The 17,842-nt window shown below is 37.7% G+C and overlaps 1 protein-coding gene across 1 annotated transcript in view; it reads left to right on the top strand.

Moving 5' to 3' along the window:
* ankrd13c (ankyrin repeat domain 13C) overlaps nt 1–17,842 on the top strand; it is a 52,966-nt gene that overhangs the window by 20,625 nt on the left and 14,499 nt on the right. Inside the window, exons 2-6 of the mRNA XM_028812162.2 lie at nt 2,237–2,278; nt 2,771–2,875; nt 4,661–4,746; nt 9,981–10,026; nt 13,391–13,457. Coding sequence (XP_028667995.1) covers nt 2,237–2,278; nt 2,771–2,875; nt 4,661–4,746; nt 9,981–10,026; nt 13,391–13,457 — 346 coding nt within the window. The remainder of the gene's footprint in view (nt 1–2,236; nt 2,279–2,770; nt 2,876–4,660; nt 4,747–9,980; nt 10,027–13,390; nt 13,458–17,842) is intronic.

Here is a 17,842-nt window from a genome sequence, read left to right as displayed (position 1 = left end):
GTTCCCATGTTACCCTCCGGTTATACCAAAGGGAGCTATTCCAGCACAACGCTGCCATCTAGTGTACTGGGAAGCTATCTATCCGTGGAGGACAGTCTCCCTCTGGTTTTCCACTAACTTGGCCAAGTCAGCTCATCCATCCCTGATCTTCCATTACAAAGAGGTCCTGGCCTGGTATGGAGCCATCCATCTTGTGGCTTCTGTGACAGTATATACTGCATATAATTTATTTATTTATTTTCTTACATGTGCTAATACAAATGAAATATAGAAGCAGGTGCTGTTTGTGTTTTTGATGTCGTATTTATATATGGAATTTATACTTCTGCTGTATGTAACGTGCATCACACTGTCACCCTGAAATGCATGAGAGATGTCCTGAATTATTACAGAACTGCTGTAGATACTAGGAGGTAAAATATTTTATTAAACTGAAATGTCATATGCTTATTTTGAAATTAATTTCTTCCATCATTTCTAGACATGTTAATAATTCACTATTTTTGGTTAACTTGTATTAATAGTTTAAACTCAGTAATCTTATTGATTGCACAATTAATATAATACCACATTTGAAAATGTAATTGCTTTTTTATATTGCAATGACTGAATGGCTGAGACACACTGTTATTAAGTAGCACAACTCTTTTTTTTAATGATTATTATTCAGTCATGGAAGGTCAGCTATTTATTAAAAGTAAATAAGTACATGCATAATCATTATAAATCACTTCAGGCTCACTTCATGGAACTGAGAAGTTGTAGATTAACCAAATTAATTTTCTGCACAGCAACACGCTACTCCAAAAGTGTGCTTTTAATTGAAACTGTAGAATATAATTTTTTTTAAATTATTTTTAAAATACTCTGTTTTTCTCATATTTGGATTGCTCTTACCATGGCTTTCGGGCCTATGTCCCAGCAAGTTGGAATCTACCTTCCAGTCCATTCCACAAGTAGAATCACTTTACATAGTACACCACACTGGTACATTCCCATTGGATTCAGGTGCAAGGGGGCGGGAATCCCTTATTGTGCTCGTATGTATGCTCCATAGCAAACCCATCCTAGCTTATGGATACCCCAGCCGTCGCCCTTTTCCTCTGGTTAAGCAGGGCACACGTGTAGCTTCTGGCCTATTCTTCCTACTGGGGCCCTTCTTGGATATTATTTGGGTCTTATTCTCATTTAAGATTAGGGTTTAATTCTTTAAGTTTATTATGCAATGAGAAGTGAATCAAAATGACACTTTTTTATTAGCTAACTGAATACATCACAATATGCAAGCTTTCGAGGAAGCTCAGGCACCTTTTCAAGGCAAGAACCTGAAGAAGGGGCCTGAGTTGCCTCAAAAGCTTGCATGCTGTAATCTGTTCAGTTAGCCAATAAAATGTGTCATTTTGTCTCGCTTCTCATTGCATTCATAATGGATAACATGGTACAACACCCTACTACTTAAGTTTTTTATTTAAGTTTAGGTGTAGTAACTTAAGTTTAGGCCTGATGTTCAGTAACTTTAAGTTTTTTTTTTTTGACAGCGATTCTTCTTTACAGATGTTATTAAATTAGGGGTTTGTTTTGATCAGCTTCAAGAGTACTTATTGTCATAGGAGGCCCTGGCTAGTTAGGTATGTTTAGTTGTGGACAAAGGCTGTCCGTTGGAAGTCGGTCCGTAGATATGCCCCTTGTCCCCTCTCACACTCAGGTGAGTGATGGCACTCTCCATCTTGTATTTACTTTCACTTCTCACTTCTCTCCACTCACCCCTTTTTTAACTTTTCATATCTTTCTAAGGACAATTTATTGTAATTTGGAATGTTGGCCTTTCTGTTGTTCTGGAAATTGCATCCTTTTTGTTTTTTGGTGCCAAACATACAACCCATACCACAAGAGGGTAGAATGCTGCCATAGGTCCTTTTTTTTAATTTATGTTCTCTGTCAGTCCATGTACTGGCAGCAGCTGCCATTTATAGGTTGATGGTATTCTTAAGAACTAAAATGGGTATTTTTATGCAGTTTTCTAAAAATGTGAATGATCATTGATCATTGTGTTGGGTTTCTTTGATAAATATCACACATGATGAAGGCTACACAGCAGGAATGCTGCATCTCATTTTTTTTAATGTGGGAATTAAATGTCTTTTTTCCTGTTACTGTATTATGTTTTTGCTTATCATAAATAGTTATAATTTCATCCTCCTGAACCTAATTTTTTTTTTTCATTCTTCATCTGTAGGTAACACACCTTTACACCTTGCTGTAATGCTGGGACACAAAGGTAAGTGTATTCTTTATCCACTTTGTGCACTAAAAGACCACAGTACAGATTTTCATATACTTTATGTAATGTGTAATCTGTGCCGGTGCAATTTCTTTAAATAAAGTGCGCTGGGGCACTGGAGAGGGGTAGGTGTGCACCGTAGCATAGCAGAGTGGCTCCCGAGGTTGATAGGGAAATCAGCTGACTATGCATTCATGTACAGACATTCATGGTTAAGTTGATTGCCTCATTAGCACACCCCGGGGGTCTGTAATCAGTTATATATGTAATCTGTTTTCAGTATCTTTGAGTGACTGCTATGTAAGGTGCTATCCAATTGCATAGCTCTCTAGATCAGTTTGGATGACATTAAAGCTGAATTTGAAGTTAATATGAAATACTGTATTTCTTATGGTATGTTCAGTTGTTCTGTGCCGTACTTCATTTCATACAATTTATTGTTAAAAAACTAACAGAGCTGTAAACTTTTTTTGTATTTCTTTTCTGCAGAATGTGCCCATTTACTCCTCGCCCATAATGCCCCTGTAAAGGTGAAAAATGCTCAGGGATGGAGTCCTCTTGCTGAAGCTATAAGCTATGGAGATCGACAAATGAGTATGAAAAAGTTTATTATTTTTTTATCTATCTATCTATCTATCTATCTATCTATCTATCTATCTATCTATCTATCTATCTATCTATCTATCTATCTATCTATCTATCTATCTATCTATCTATCTATCTATCTATCTATCTATCTATCTATCTATCTATCTATCTATCTATCTATAAAATATATAAAAATCCTAAGCCTAAAAGTGCAATGATTTTATGTGATGTTATTACATCACGCTTTAAATCGGGCTTATTTTAAAACCTACGTATATATGTTTGGTATCATTCTTTTCAGAATTTATCAAACTTTAATGTGATGTTAGATTTTCAGATTCTTATTCTGTTTTGAAATTATAAACTAAAAAATATCAGGAACTCATGTCCCGCTAGACGAGACTTTGTGCCAAGAGATTTAACCACGCCCTGGGCTGGAAATAAAAGACAAAGAGTAGGAGAGCTGCTGTACAGGCTTTTAAATGTTCAAAGCACTGTGTGAGATGCAGCAGCTAGCATCAGCCAGCGGCTGATCGAGCAAAGACAGAGGGTTTTGGAGGAGCAACCGCATCTCCTTGGGGTGCGTTCAGCCCCCCTCTTCACAACACGAGCGGTAAAGACATGAAGTGGCTGGTGCGTAGCGCAGGCCCTTTGGCAAGCAAAACGAGCAGGGGGCGAACCCCCTAGAAGATACTATAATAATGTAATAATGCTTTTGAAAAATACTTTAAAGTGTGTCCCCACTGCAAGGATCAGGAGCACATTAAAATATACTCTAAACTGTTACCTTCTATAAGAGTGGATTAGTCTTACCATATGAAAAAAATTCAAAAGCTGTGGTCTTCCTACTGAAGATGCCATTTTTTGTTATTACATTGTTTATACAGGCACATATAAACAGCTTACATACATATAACTACTGAACTCTGTCTGAGGCTTTCTGTTTACACAACGTTGTAATTCCATACATACATTCAAGCACAATGTGTGCTGTCAGTTCATGATCCTTACACTTACAGTCTGGCCCATTAAATAAATGACATTGACACATTTTTCATTGCTTTGGCACTGTACTCCACCACAATGAATTAAAAATGAAGCAATCAAGTTGCAATTGAAGTGTAGACTTTCAGCTTCAATTCATGGAATAGCTTGTCAGTCAATTGTCCAGTTACTTTTGAGACCTTCTGAAAATGAGGGGACTATGTATATACATTTCTATAATTTCTAAATGGCTTGTATGTTATTATTGTTAACCCCCTTGAAGTTATTGTTTTTATGAATAATAGAGCTCCATGAAAATTTCAACTCAAAAGATGACCTGTCACATTTCTACTGTTCTTTTGCAAACTACTATTACTCTTTTTTTCCCTCTTGAAACGTCCATGTCAATAAGGAACAATTCGAGTCTCCTTATAAACACAAGATTTTAGCTAAGCATTAAACATTTAGAAGATTAAGTATTTTTATGAATAGTGCCTCTATAATATTCTGTTAACCATAATGTTTATATAATTCTGAATGTTTTTATCTTTGTTTTACCTTTGCAATCCCTTCTTTTAATTTTTTCTGTTTACCTTGTTGATGCTTTGATATATTTTATTACCAACAATTACCTCTAATAATGTATTTAATTTCTGACCTGATACCAGTCTTTTCTTGGTTTCTCCATGTTTCCTTGTGTTTTATCTTGTACGAGGGCACTTCTTAATGTTTCAAATAAGTCATGTTAATGTTTTTTTTAATATAAAATAAAAATAATCTAAAATACTAAAATTTCTTTTCTTTTAGTCACTGCACTTCTGCGAAAGCTTAAACAGCAGTCAAGAGAAAGTGTTGAGGATAAAAGACCACGATTACTTAAAGCTCTGAAAGAGGTATTTTAATATATTTTGTTTCATACTCAGTACTTGTTAAGGTTAAAGGATAATTTTTGGTGTTTTTTTTTAACCAGTTTATTTCTTCACAAACTTGCACTATATGTTTTTGCCACACAAAATTCTGTTATTAACTTAAGAATTTTTTTTGACATTTATAGAAATATTTTGCCTGCACTATGTTTTACAATGGTTGCTATGGGGCATGGAGGAAAATTTTAAAAGCGTACTAAATATGTTCATCTGTTAAGACAAGACTGTTGTCAAGTATTGATTCACATCTTGTGATTACACACACATTATAAATGAGTTTATATATGTCATTTTTGATTAGAGAAACACCAATATTATGAGATTTAGCTATTTTAGAAGAAGACCAGCTACAGTGGGGGAAATAAGTGGAAGCCGGAACTCTGGCTGGGTTGTAGGGGATCAAATGCGTATGTCTCTCAATGACATGCAAATCAATTTATAACTTTTATGTAATGTGTTTTTTCTGGATTTTTGTTTGATATTCTGGCCATTAAAATAAAACTGCCATAAAAATTACAGACTGTTCGTCTCTTTGTAAGTGATCAAACTTACAAATTCAGCAGAGGATCAAATACTAATTTCCCCTACTGTATGTATGACAGCTCAGCACTTAGTCTTCCTGCATAATAACCTTTCAACCCCCAGTGGGGTAGTTTCCTCCTGAAAGATCAAATTAACGTAAAGTTTTCATGGTATGTGGTTAAATTTATTGTAAGTGCTTAACTTTAGAACATAATTTTGTGTGGCAAATGCATTTTAACTATGTTTGTAAAGAAATCGTTTCTAATTGAGAAATACAGAACTTATCCTTTAAGGTTTTTTATTTTAGGATATTTACAGAAGAAAACATGACATTTGTCTTCTCGGCTGCATTCAATAACAGACAAAAATAAAACACAGAGGCCAACAGGTTTAAAGTTGCACAAAAGTTCTAAAACATGTACAGTACATCATTTGAACAAAAACAAAACTACTTTGTTAGCTGCTTCTAGCAATTTGTCAGTGAGTTTTTATCTAAAACGCTTAACACAATGCAAATGGAAAAGTCTACTATCGTTGAATTTTTATTATCACAATATTCCTTATTAAAAAGCTGCATGGCACTAGGAGGATAGGCATTTCTGGGGAGATTTTTGTTAGTCTTTAAAGCAGCCATCCTACCTGATTTACTGATGGAAAGTTCTTCAAGTAAAGGATGTCTGTAATCAGGATAGATCATTTTCGATTTTTTTTCTAACATTGCTCTCTCCAACACACATTTACCCAATCATCTGTGTTGGCTCCAATAATTTTGACTCCATGCCTGTTCTTTTTTTTATATTTTGATTTGTCAGACTACTTAACTAGTCAATGAAACTGAAAGTGATAACAGATTGGATCAAACTGCAAAAAAAGGACAATATGAAGTCCTTGTCCACTTTAAACAGTCTTAAATTTATGAAGAAAAAATAAGTGGTGATTGCATGTAGAAGAGATATTTTGTGTTAATATTCCAGTTTAGATTATTGCCTATGTGAGTTCCTAGGTATGTGTATTCAGTCACTATTGCTACCTCCTCCCCAAGAACGACAAGTGGTGAACATACAGATTTCTGACTCTTAAAGAAATATTTGACTTTACTCTTTTTGACATTCAGAGTAAGACTACGTCCACAGCACTATGTTTTTGTTTAAAAAAAGCAGACATTAGTTTCCATTTTTTGCCTTTCATCAATACTACGGCATTGTTTAACCCTTGAAAATAGAGACTTTTGAAATTTGAGACGTCTTTACTTCTGAACACAGCAGCTCAGTGTTTAAAATTTTGGATGTGTGAAAATGTTGAGCTTTGCAAATATGGATTCTAGTTGCACAATGAATGGTTTGTGCCTATTATGTGGTCCTTTCCTGATTGGTCACCCTTCACAGAAGAAAGTCCTATTTCAACATGGCGGACATAGATGAGTTGCTTACCGTGGTGCTATTTGTGTTTCTCACCTCTATGCGTCTAAATTGCATTTTGTACAGTTTGAATGCTGCATATACAGTATGTGCAAAAGGCAAGTAATTTACCTGCCACTACAGTTTTATGGTAAATCCCATGGTTGGTGGCATAACCAATCCTTCAAGGAGGACACTTCTTCTTCCTGTTTCTGCCAATGTGCACGCCGGTGGCAAATGGTTACATCATAAGCTTTCTCTGTCGTTTTAGTGTGGACAGAGATACTTTTGCAAAGAAAGTGAAATTACAGGTGTGGATGGAGATTGTTTTTATATTTGTTAATATATCTTACCAGAGGCTGATTTCCTGCTTTGCCATTCACATACAAATCCATCTATTTCGAAATTTGTGTCCAAGTTGGTGTTCTTAAACCAAGTCTCTGCAAAGCACATTAGACAGCTTTCATGGTACTCATGGAGATATCACGCAAATACCCTTAGCTCATCCACTTTATTCCACAAGGACTGCATGTTGTTCATACTGATTGTTGGCATTGCTCATTTAAAATGAAGAAAAGAAAAATAAAAGACAAAATAAGAAATTAAAATAAGGCAACATTAGTTAACATAGAAAAGGAGTAAGGTCCGATGGCCAGGGTGGACAGAAAAAACAAAAAAAACCTCCAGAAAGCTAGAGAAAAAAATAAAATCTGTAGGGGTTCCAGGCCACGAGACCGCACAGTCCCCTCTGGGCATTCTACCTAACATAAATGAAATAGTCTGTTGCTGCATGCTGTGGCTACCAGTTTGCCAAAAATGTGCGGTAGGCTTGCTGCTAGGCCGTCTTTGTGTGGCTGGGACAAAGTTGTGGTGCATTGCAATCTGGTTTCTACCTCTTATCATTGTTAAGTGGCAGTCCTCCCTGGCAAACATTGTCAGTATAATGATTAGCTGGGGACCAATCAGCTTAAGCTGGAACCTCACACTCGTTTTCAATCACTTGTATCAAAATCTGAGTCTGACAAGTCATAGTCAAGTTCAAAAGATAATAGGCAAAACGTCGTCCATGGAGTATTTTGCTTTACGCATTCGCTTTGATCTCTCGCAAAATGTCAGTGCCATTTTTGCCATTGTTTGCGCCTTGCTACTCACGCGAGCACAGGAAATCTCGGTCAAACCAATGAATTTAACTTTCCTTCTAGCAACAAGAGTTCAACTAAAACATAACGGTTGGTCACAGTGTACAGTCGATTACCATCGTCAACTCCTCCTTTTGACAAAAGTCGACATCTGCCCTGAAAGAGTTAAAGGAGGTAGCATTATATTCAATAGACAGACATCAAACTATAGGCCTTCACACTGCTTCTAGTCAGAGAGCATATCCAGTTTAATGCTTACAGTTATTGAATCTCATTCCTGCTTAGGGTGTCATTAGCAGGTAAGTGTGACTGACTGCACAATTTCTGCACAACTTCTCCCCAAGACTCCAAATCTCATAATAAACAGCAAAAGTAACAAAGTGTTACTATATTTTGGTAGCCAATTAACATGGAGCACACTGGATTAAAATACAATCTCAGCTCATTGCTTTTCAGTTTATCATGGTGCGGCACAAAGAATATCAAACAGACATTATTTTTGGGTCCAGAGTTTCAATCTCTCCTCTATTTTCACTGTTCAAAACACTCACTTCACTTCTGTTTGTACACATTGTTTCCATTGTATTTCTGGTTGCATGTTCAATGTCTGCTAATTCTTGCAGACACAAGAGCTCTCACTCTTACAAGTAGCAATTCACTATGATAAATTACAACCATTTTTTGTCATAGCAAGTTGTTTAGTGCAGTGACTGGGTTGGAAGCAGCTAATGGTAATAGGTGTACACTGTGACTGTCTAGAGGTAGCAATGATAATTAAAGATTATGTAAATGAAGGCTGTGAATGAAATGAAAAAATAACAACAATAAACAGAAGAGCAATTCAATTACTAATATATGATTAAGGAGAAGTACATTTAAAACTGAAGCCAGTAAGCATTTCTTTACTCAAGGACTTATGGGATTCTGGAACAAACTACCAAGACATGTATTTGAAGTAGAAACATTGACAACCTTTAGGAAAAATCTAGGTGAGATAAACAAACAAGCTTGACGCACTGAATGGTCTCCCCTCCTTTGTCAGATTTCTTAGGTTTTCTAAAAGTATTGTTATGGTTCAACATTTAGTGTGGAATATAATACAGTACAGCATAATTTGCAGTGCAGACATCTGTAATATTAAACACTCACGGCAATAATGGTCTGTTTAATTACCACATTGATTCAAGTACTTACAGTGTAATTAAAAAGCATCTGCTTAGTCGTTCCACCACATCATAACCTCTCTTGTATCTAGCATATGAAGTTTTGCAGGTCCAAGTTAGTGTGTTGGAGAAGTCTGTAACATAGTTGCTCATCCATTCATGTAAGGATTTTGGCCATGAATGTGTTCAACTAGGGCGACACGGTGGCGCAGTGGTAGGAGACACGGGTTCGCGTCCTGGGTCCTCCCTGCGTGCAGTTTGCACGTTCTTCCCGTGTCAGCGTGAGTTTCCTCTGGGTACCAACACATGCAGGTTAGGCGCATTAAGTGCATTGCCGATTCTAAATTATCCCTAGTGTGTGTGTGTGTGTGTGTGTGTGTGTGCCCCCTGCGGTGGGCTGGTGTGCTGCCCGGTGTTTGTTTCCTGCCTTGCGCCCTATGTTGGCTGGGATTGGCTCCCCATGACCCTGTAGTTAGGATATAGCGGGTTGGATAATGGATAGATGGATGTATTCAGCTAATTTTTCTATTAACTGTAAATTTTATTTGTCCCTGAATGTTACCTGATGTAACCTCCGCAGACATCAAGGCTGTGCTGTGTTGAATTTCTGAAATCCTTATTGTTTAGGAAAGCGCTATATAAATGCAAAGATTTATTATTATTATTATTACTATACTTCATATTGGGAAGCAGAGTGGTTAAATAGCCCATTAGTAGCATTCATTACATCAGTAGCATGAAAAGCTTTAAAATCGCTGTGTCTACTCCCTCTCAAATCATTCCTCATTCTTTTTAGTGGCTCTCTAGACAACACAGCAGTTCATTTAAGGTGATAGATACTGTCATAATATTTGAAGATTAAATAATAATTGCCTGTTTTCAGTAATATTAGTATCTTCTCTGATGACACATTCAAAAATAGTATTGTGTGGTTGCAAAAATGTGAAATTCTGAATGTTTATTTTATCTTTTTTTTAAAGCTTGGAAACTTTTATTTAGAGCTTCACTGGGATTTTCAAAGTTGGGGTAAGTCTGTAAATAAAAATACTTTTTTTAAATCATCAAGAACTGAAATATATCAACATATGCATTTTTGAGTAGCTACAGAGTTATTAAGTATGCTGTCTAGGTCAGTGTTTAAAACAAGCAACTCCAGTTACGGGAAAGATTTCTACTCGCACTGCTGACACTTTGATCCATTAAATTACTTAATATAATTTGCCACAGCTAAGCAATTTTGGTAGATTTTTCTTGGCATTGATTGCTGAGCTTCAGATATGTGTACAGTAATCCCTCCTCCATTGCGGGGGTTGCGTTCCAGAGCCACCCGCGAAATAAGAAAATCCGCGAAGTAGAAACCATATGTTTATATGGTTATTTTTATATTGTCATGCTTGGGTCACAGATTTGCGCAGAAACACAGGAGGTTGTAGAGAGACAAGAATGTTATTCAAACACTGCAGACAAACATTTGTCTCTTTTTCAAAAGTTTAAACTGTGCTCCATGACAAGACAGAGATGACAGTTCTGTCTCACAATTAAAAGAATGCAAACATATCTTCTCTTCAAAGGAGTGCACGTCAGGAGCAGAGCATGTCAGAAACAGAGAGGAAAGCAAACAAATCAATAGGGCTGTTTGGCTTAAGTATGCGAAGCACCGCCGGTACAAAGCTGTTGAAGGCGGCAGCTCACACCCCCTCCGTCAGGAGCAGGGAGAGAGAGAGAGATAGAGAGAGACAGAGAAAAACAAAGTCAAAAATCAATACGTGCCCTTTGAGCTTTTAAGTATGCGAAGCACCGTGCAGCATGTCGCTTCAAGAAGCAGCTGCACACAGAAGGTAGCAACGTGAAGATAATCTTTCAGCATTTTTAGACGAGCGTCCGTATCGTCTAGGTGTGCGAACAGCCCCCCTGCTCACACCCCCTACGTCAGGATCAGAGAAAGTCAGTGCAAGAGAGAGAAAGAAAAGTAAGTTGGGTAGCTTCTCAGCCATCTGCCAATAGCGTCCCTTGTATGAAATCAACTGGGCAAACCAACTGAGGAAGCATGTACCAGAAATTAAAAGACCCATTGTCCTCAGAAATCCGCGAACCAGCAAAAAATCCGCGATATATATTTAAATATGCTTACATATAAAATCCACGATAGAGTGAAGCCGCGAAAGGCGAAGCGCGATATAGCGAGGGATCACTGTATTACATACTCTAAGCATTGAGGTTTTGGGCAAAACAAAGTATTGCTGCAGCTGCAAAGATGTGTATGTAACCCATACTCTGTACATTTTTAGAGCCACTGTCATTGCCTTTTTTTGTTTTTAACCTAATTTGTGAGTTTTGACTGGGAATTATCAAAGAGATAGCAGGGGCACCTTTAAAGATTCATCAGCATCACAATGAATGATCAATGTCACATTGTAAATAAAGAGATTGTTGGGCTTTCTGCAGTATGTTATTTATATACAGTGTTGTATATATGGTGTTCAATCATAAACAGGAATTTTCATGCTCTGTTCTTATAAATGCTGCAAGGTAGATCTGACTCATTGGACAAACACATTCATATATGAACTTGTCGTTAGTAGTGTTAGCTGCTCTTTCCCCCCTTCCTGTCAGTTGTAAATCAACATGTCAGAGCAGGAGGTACACAGTAGTGTTGCGCAGCACATTATTATTCCATTTTTGACAAATCAAGGAGTTATTCCATCTCAGATTTATTCGAGACTTAAAAAACAGTTTGGGGATGAGTGTCTCGCTCTCAGTCTAGAGCACTGGCATCAAACTCCGGTCCTGGAGGGCCCCATTGGCTGCAGGTTTTCATTCTAACCATCTTCTTCATTAGTGCCCAGTTTTTGCTGCTAATTAACTTCTTTTGTCTTAGTTTTAATTAACTTGACTCAGGCCCCTTAGTTCAGGGGGTCACCAGCTGCAGTCCTGGAGGACCACCGTGGCTGCAGGTTTTCATTCTAACCCTTTTCTTAATGAGTAACCTGTTTTTTGCTGTTAACTTCTTTTGAACTAGTTTTAATTGACTTACTCTTGAAGACTCAGACCCCTTAATTGTTTCTTTTTCTTTAATTAGCAACCAAACAATAAAGAAATACAAAATGAGCCAAAACAACTGGTGTCCATCATACAATATCTGGAAATAAAGAATAAAAAAAGGTCTCAGGAATGTCAATCTGCTCAGGTCCCCAAAACATTTTAACAGTGCTCTTAGAAAGAGAACATCAACAATTTTGGAAAAGTTTGCTAATGTACCACGAGAGCAGCAACAAGCCACGAAATCAAAGAACAAGTTTAATTAACGACAAGAATCCGCACCTAATTAAGCAGCTGGTTGGAGTTTGAGGCCCTGACTTAGCTGGTCTTCTGTTGGCTCCCTCACTTCACATTTCATTTATGTTTGGGTGCCATTTAAGGAAAGAAATGAAGCTGTTAAGAGGAACGATGAAGAAATTCAGGGGAACAAATCTTAAAAAAGCAATTCAATTACAATGAATTCACAAGAAGTTAATTAGCAGCACAAACAGGGCACTCATTTAAAAAAAAAAAAAAAAAAGGGGAGCGAATGAAAACCTGCAGCCATGGTGGTCCTCCAGGACTGTACTTGGCGACCCCTGCCCTAGTTGTCTCTTTTTCCTTAGTTAGCAGCCAAACAATAATGAGACACAAAATAAGCCGCCACATGACCAGCTCACCTGTGTCCATCACGCAATATCTGAATGTCTCAGTAAGGTTAATCTCTCAGGTCACAAACATTTTGACGGTGTTCAAAAAAAAAAAAAAATCAGAAAAATCAACAGCTTTGGAAATGTCTGCTATGGCAGAATGGGAGCAGCAACGAGCCATAGAATTAAATAACGGGTTTAATTAACGGCAAGAATGGGCCTCTCATTAAGAAACTGGTTGGAGTTTGAAATCCCAGTTTAGCTGGTCATCTGTTGTCTCGTTTCATATCTCATTTCTGTTTGGCTGTCATTTTTAAGTTGATTTTGTTTATATACAGTTAAAGTGACCAAAATCTTTATTTACATGCCATTTTAATGGACATTATTTTATACAGTACATATGAAGTGCTTTAAAAAGTTTTCTGATGATACATATTTCTATTTAAAGTTGCTTGCAATTGTCTCATATTTCCCATGTTGTACTTCTTCTTATAGCATTCATTTGCTTTGTGGAGAAGGCTGTGTTTGTCTAACCATGGACATGTAAACCAGACATACATCCATATATTTTTAACTATTCATTAATACTACATAACACATATATACACACATATAACAATCCACCTGATTATTGGTCCCCATTCTATTTCGACTTCAGTTTGTTGGATAAAAAAGATTCAGATATAGATCTTGATGCAGTTATCTGCTGTTTTCTATTTCAGTGCCTTTGCTTTCCAGAATCCTGCCTTCAGATGCTTGCAAAATATACAAACATGGTATTAACATAAGGTAAGATATTTAAGGTGCTTCAAAATACCATTTGGGCTTGAAAATGTTTCTTAATATGTTTGTTACTCTGAAAAAGTCTTCATTGCAGTGTTTCACGTTTCGTGTGGAGCTTCATTGTGGAACTTCTTGTTTATATCAAGACTCTGCACTACTATTTTTCAAACAATAGATAATGTGTCTTTTTTGTTTTTCTTAATGTACAAAGTTGGAGAGTAAGGTATCTAAATATAAATAACTGAGATCAGCAGTAGTTCAGGCCTAATTGCTCAATAGAGTTACTGCCATTTGCCTTGGGAGGTTGAGTACTGGCCTATTGGCCACTTGCCCTATTATTTTCAAACTCTTCAATGGACATATGTCTTCTTCTGTACTGAACCTCTGTTAAGACTCCTCCTACTAATCCCAGATCCCGAGTTGTTTTCTGGTTATTTTGGGAGAGATTGACTTTCCATATGTTCTTGGCATGTTTCTCATAATGGGATTACTAAAAAAACAGAAGGCCTTAATAAACATGTGCTTCAGCTCAAGAATGTTTCTAATACAAACTCATGCAAAAATAGAAAGAATAGAAGCACTGATCAAGACATTTGATTTTTAGATATCATTGTGCACCCCGTAGGCGCAGTGGGTAGCGCTGCTGCCTCGCAGTTGGGTGATCTGGGGACCTGGGTTCGCTTCCCGGGTCTTCCCTGCGTGGAGTTTGCATGTTCTCCCCATGTCTGCGTGGGTTTCCTCCGGGCGCTCCGGTTTCCTCCCACAGTCCAAAGACATGCAGGTTAGGTGGATTGGCGATTCTAAATTGGCTCTAGTGTGTGCTTGGTGTGTGGGTATTGTCTTGCGGTGGGTTGGCACCTTGCCCGGGATTGGTTTGTGCCCTGTGTTGGCTGGGATTGGCTCCAGCAGACCCCCGTGACCCTGTGTTCGGATTCAGCGGGTTGGAAAATGGATGGATGGATAGATTGTGCACCCCATGGGATGCTTAGAATCTTTTAGCATTTTCCCATAAATTCCAGTTTTTTATTTGCTCTGGTTGTTTTGTTGACTATATATTTAGGAGATTATACAGTTATGCTCTTTCAAGTGATATTTTCTCAACCCACTGCTGTGTGCCTTCCCTCCCTCAGCTGCTCTGCTAACATACCAGTCAGCCATACTGCACTGCCAACTGTTGTCATTGCTGTCATTATTCATAATCATAGGTGGGAAAACTACTAAAAAAACTCTACTCGAGTAGAAGTATTACTATATAGGTAAGAATTTACTTAAGTAAAAGTATCTTACCTGGAAGCTACTCGCGTAAAACTACAAAAATATGCTAAAAGAGGAATAATTTAGTTACTTTAATTAACAAAAAGTGAATTAGCAAATATCCTTAAATATTCATGTTATACAATGCATCCGGAAAGTATTCACAGCGCATCCCTTTTTCCACATTTTGTTATGGTACAGCCTTATTCCAAAATGGATTAAATTCATTTTTTTCCTCAGAATTCTACACACAACACCCCATAATGACAACGTGAAAAAAGTTTACTTAAGGTTTTTGCAGATTTATTAAAAATAAAAAAATTGACAAAGCACATGTACATAAGTATTCACAGCCTTTGCCGTGAAGCTCGAAATTGAGCTCAGGTGCATCCTGTTTCCCCTGATCATCCTTGAGATGTTTCTGCAGCTTCATTGGAGTCCACCTGTGGTAAATTCAGTTGACTGGACATGATTTGGAAAGGCACACACCTGTCTATATAAGGTCCCACAGTTGACAGTTCATGTCAGAGAACAAACCAAGCATGAAGTCAAAGGAATTGTCTGTAGACCTCCGAGACAGGATTATCTCGAGGCACAAATCTGGGGAAGGTTACAGAAAAATTTCTGCTGCTTTGAATGAGCACAGTGGCCTCCATCATCCGTAAGTGGTAGAAGTTCGAAACCACCAGGACTCTTCCTAGAGCTGGCCGGCCATCTAAACTGAGCGATTGGGGGAGAAGGGCCTTAGTCAGGGAGGTGACCAAGAACCCGATGGTCACTCTGTCAGAGCTCCAGAGGTCCTCTGTGGAGAGAGGAGAACCTTCCAGAAGGACAACCATCTCTGCAATAATCCACCAATCAGGCCTGTATGGCAGAGTGGCCAGACAGAAGCCACTCCTTAGTAAAAGGCACATGGCAGCCCGCCTGGAGTTTGCCAAAAGGCACCTGAAGGACTCTGACCATGAGAAAGAAAATTCTCTGGTCTGATGAGAGAAAGATTGAACTCTTTGGTGTGAATGCCAGGCGTCACGTTTGGAGGAAACCTGGCACCATCCCTACAGTGAAGCATGGTGGTGGCAGCATCATGCTGTGGGGATGTTTTTCAGCGGCAGGGACTGGGAGACTAGTCAGGATAAAGGGAAAGATGACTGCAGCAATGTACAGAGACATCTTGGATGAAAACCTGCTCCAGAGTGCTCTTGACCTCAGACTGGGGCGACGGTTCATCTTTCAGTAGGACAACGACCCTAAGCACACAGCCAAGATATGAAAGGAGTGGCTTCAGGACAACTCTGTGAATGTCCTTGAGTGGCCCAGCCAGAGCCCAGACTTGAATCTGATTGAACATCTCTGGAGAGATCTTAAAATGGTTGTGCACCGACGCTTCCCATCCAACCTGAGAGGTGCTGCAAAGAGGAATGGGCGGAACTGGCCAAGGATAGGTGTGCCAAGCTTGTGGCATCATATTCAAACATTCAAACAGACTTGAGGCTGTAATTGCTGCCAAAGGTGCATCAACAAAGTATTGAGCAAAGGCTGTGAATACTTATGTACATGGGATTTCTCAGTTTTTTTATTTTTAATAAATTTGCAAAAACCTCAAGTAAACTTTTTTCACATTGTCATTATGGGGTGTTGTGTGCAGAATTCTGAGGAAAAAAATGAATTTAATCCATTTTGGGATAAGGCTGTAACATAACAAAAGGTGGAAAAAGTGATGCGCTGTGAATACTTTCTGGATGCACTGTACATTGAAAATTTTAAAAAGAATGTACTTAGTAATATATTTTATCCATCAAAAACATAACAATATATGCAAAGGCAGAATTAGATACAATCTACTGTACTTTATATGGCAACTACATTTTAAATAAATTTAGTTTGTACATGTTGTGGAGCGAAAAAAAACAGGACAAAATAAAGTGTGTGATTCCCATTTCTGTAGCAGCTATGCTAATAAACTGAATAAAAATGAAAAAAGGAATAACAACCTCAAATAGGATTGTTTTATTGGTCTAGTTTCAAGTGCTTCTGTGGGCTGTCTGTCTCTGTGTAATGCTGGCTTCAGGTCATGTTATTCCTTAAAGCCAAATGATCAGGAGGGATTGGGCTTCCTGAGAGTACCAGAAGTGTTGTTACTGCTCACCTAAAGTAGTCCCCCAGAGTACCTCATGAGCCGAGCTTCTGCATAAGCGTGTCGGTGTTAATGAAATACAAAAACACAACAGTGTTATTGATTTCAATGTGTAAGTATTATTGTATACTTCTTGCAAAAGGGGCCTCTCATCAGTTTCAAAGCACAATTTACTCCCCTTCACAGGAGTGAGACTTAAAATTATGGATGCAGACCACATTGCTAGAAGTATACAAGGATAATTAAAATATGAATTCAATAAAGAAGCTGTGTACATTATTTAGTTTACATTACCACAGTAGATACAGTATCTTTGCATGATATCCTGCAGCTGTCAATTTTTCTATTAAATGTTGATTAAAAATTAACTGACTAAATGGTAAAATTGCAAACATAAAACAAATATAACAGAAGGATCCAGTGTCATCACTTTAAATATGACAGAAGGATCCAACATTGTCATTTGTTAACATCTTTCTACTGGATTTCATCATTTAAAAACATTTTTATTTTCACACTAAATATTTCTAGCAATCTGGGCCCATCATCATTTGCAAAGTGCCTCTTACTCTCTCTCCCTAGAATGAGACTTAAATTAATGAAAAATCCTAAACGTGCAATAAATATAAAAAGTGGAGTTCCCTACATTATCTACTTAAGTGCAGTAAAGACAGAAAATATGTTTTACTACTTTCCTTCACTGCACTTAATACCTTTGATTGTTGGCAATTATAAAGCAAGGTCCACTTTAAGCACATTCTGCAGAGATTTCCCAATGGAGGAGTTATTGTTAAAAATCATAAGTTAACTTTCAGTCTCTTTAGAACAATTTTCCTTTTTGTCATGTTTCAAATTCTCAAAGAATATTTTATACAGTGGTACCTCTGGTCACGACCGTAATTCGTTCCAAAACTCTGGACGCGACCCGATTTGGTCCCAACCTGAACGTAATTTCCCCATAAGATTGTATGTAAATACAGTTAATCCATTCCAGACCATACGA

The sequence above is a fragment of the Erpetoichthys calabaricus genome, chromosome 10, assembly GCF_900747795.2.
Source record: "Erpetoichthys calabaricus chromosome 10, fErpCal1.3, whole genome shotgun sequence".
Lineage (NCBI taxonomy): Eukaryota > Metazoa > Chordata > Cladistia > Polypteriformes > Polypteridae > Erpetoichthys > Erpetoichthys calabaricus.
This window is presented reverse-complemented; position numbering and strand designations above follow the sequence as displayed.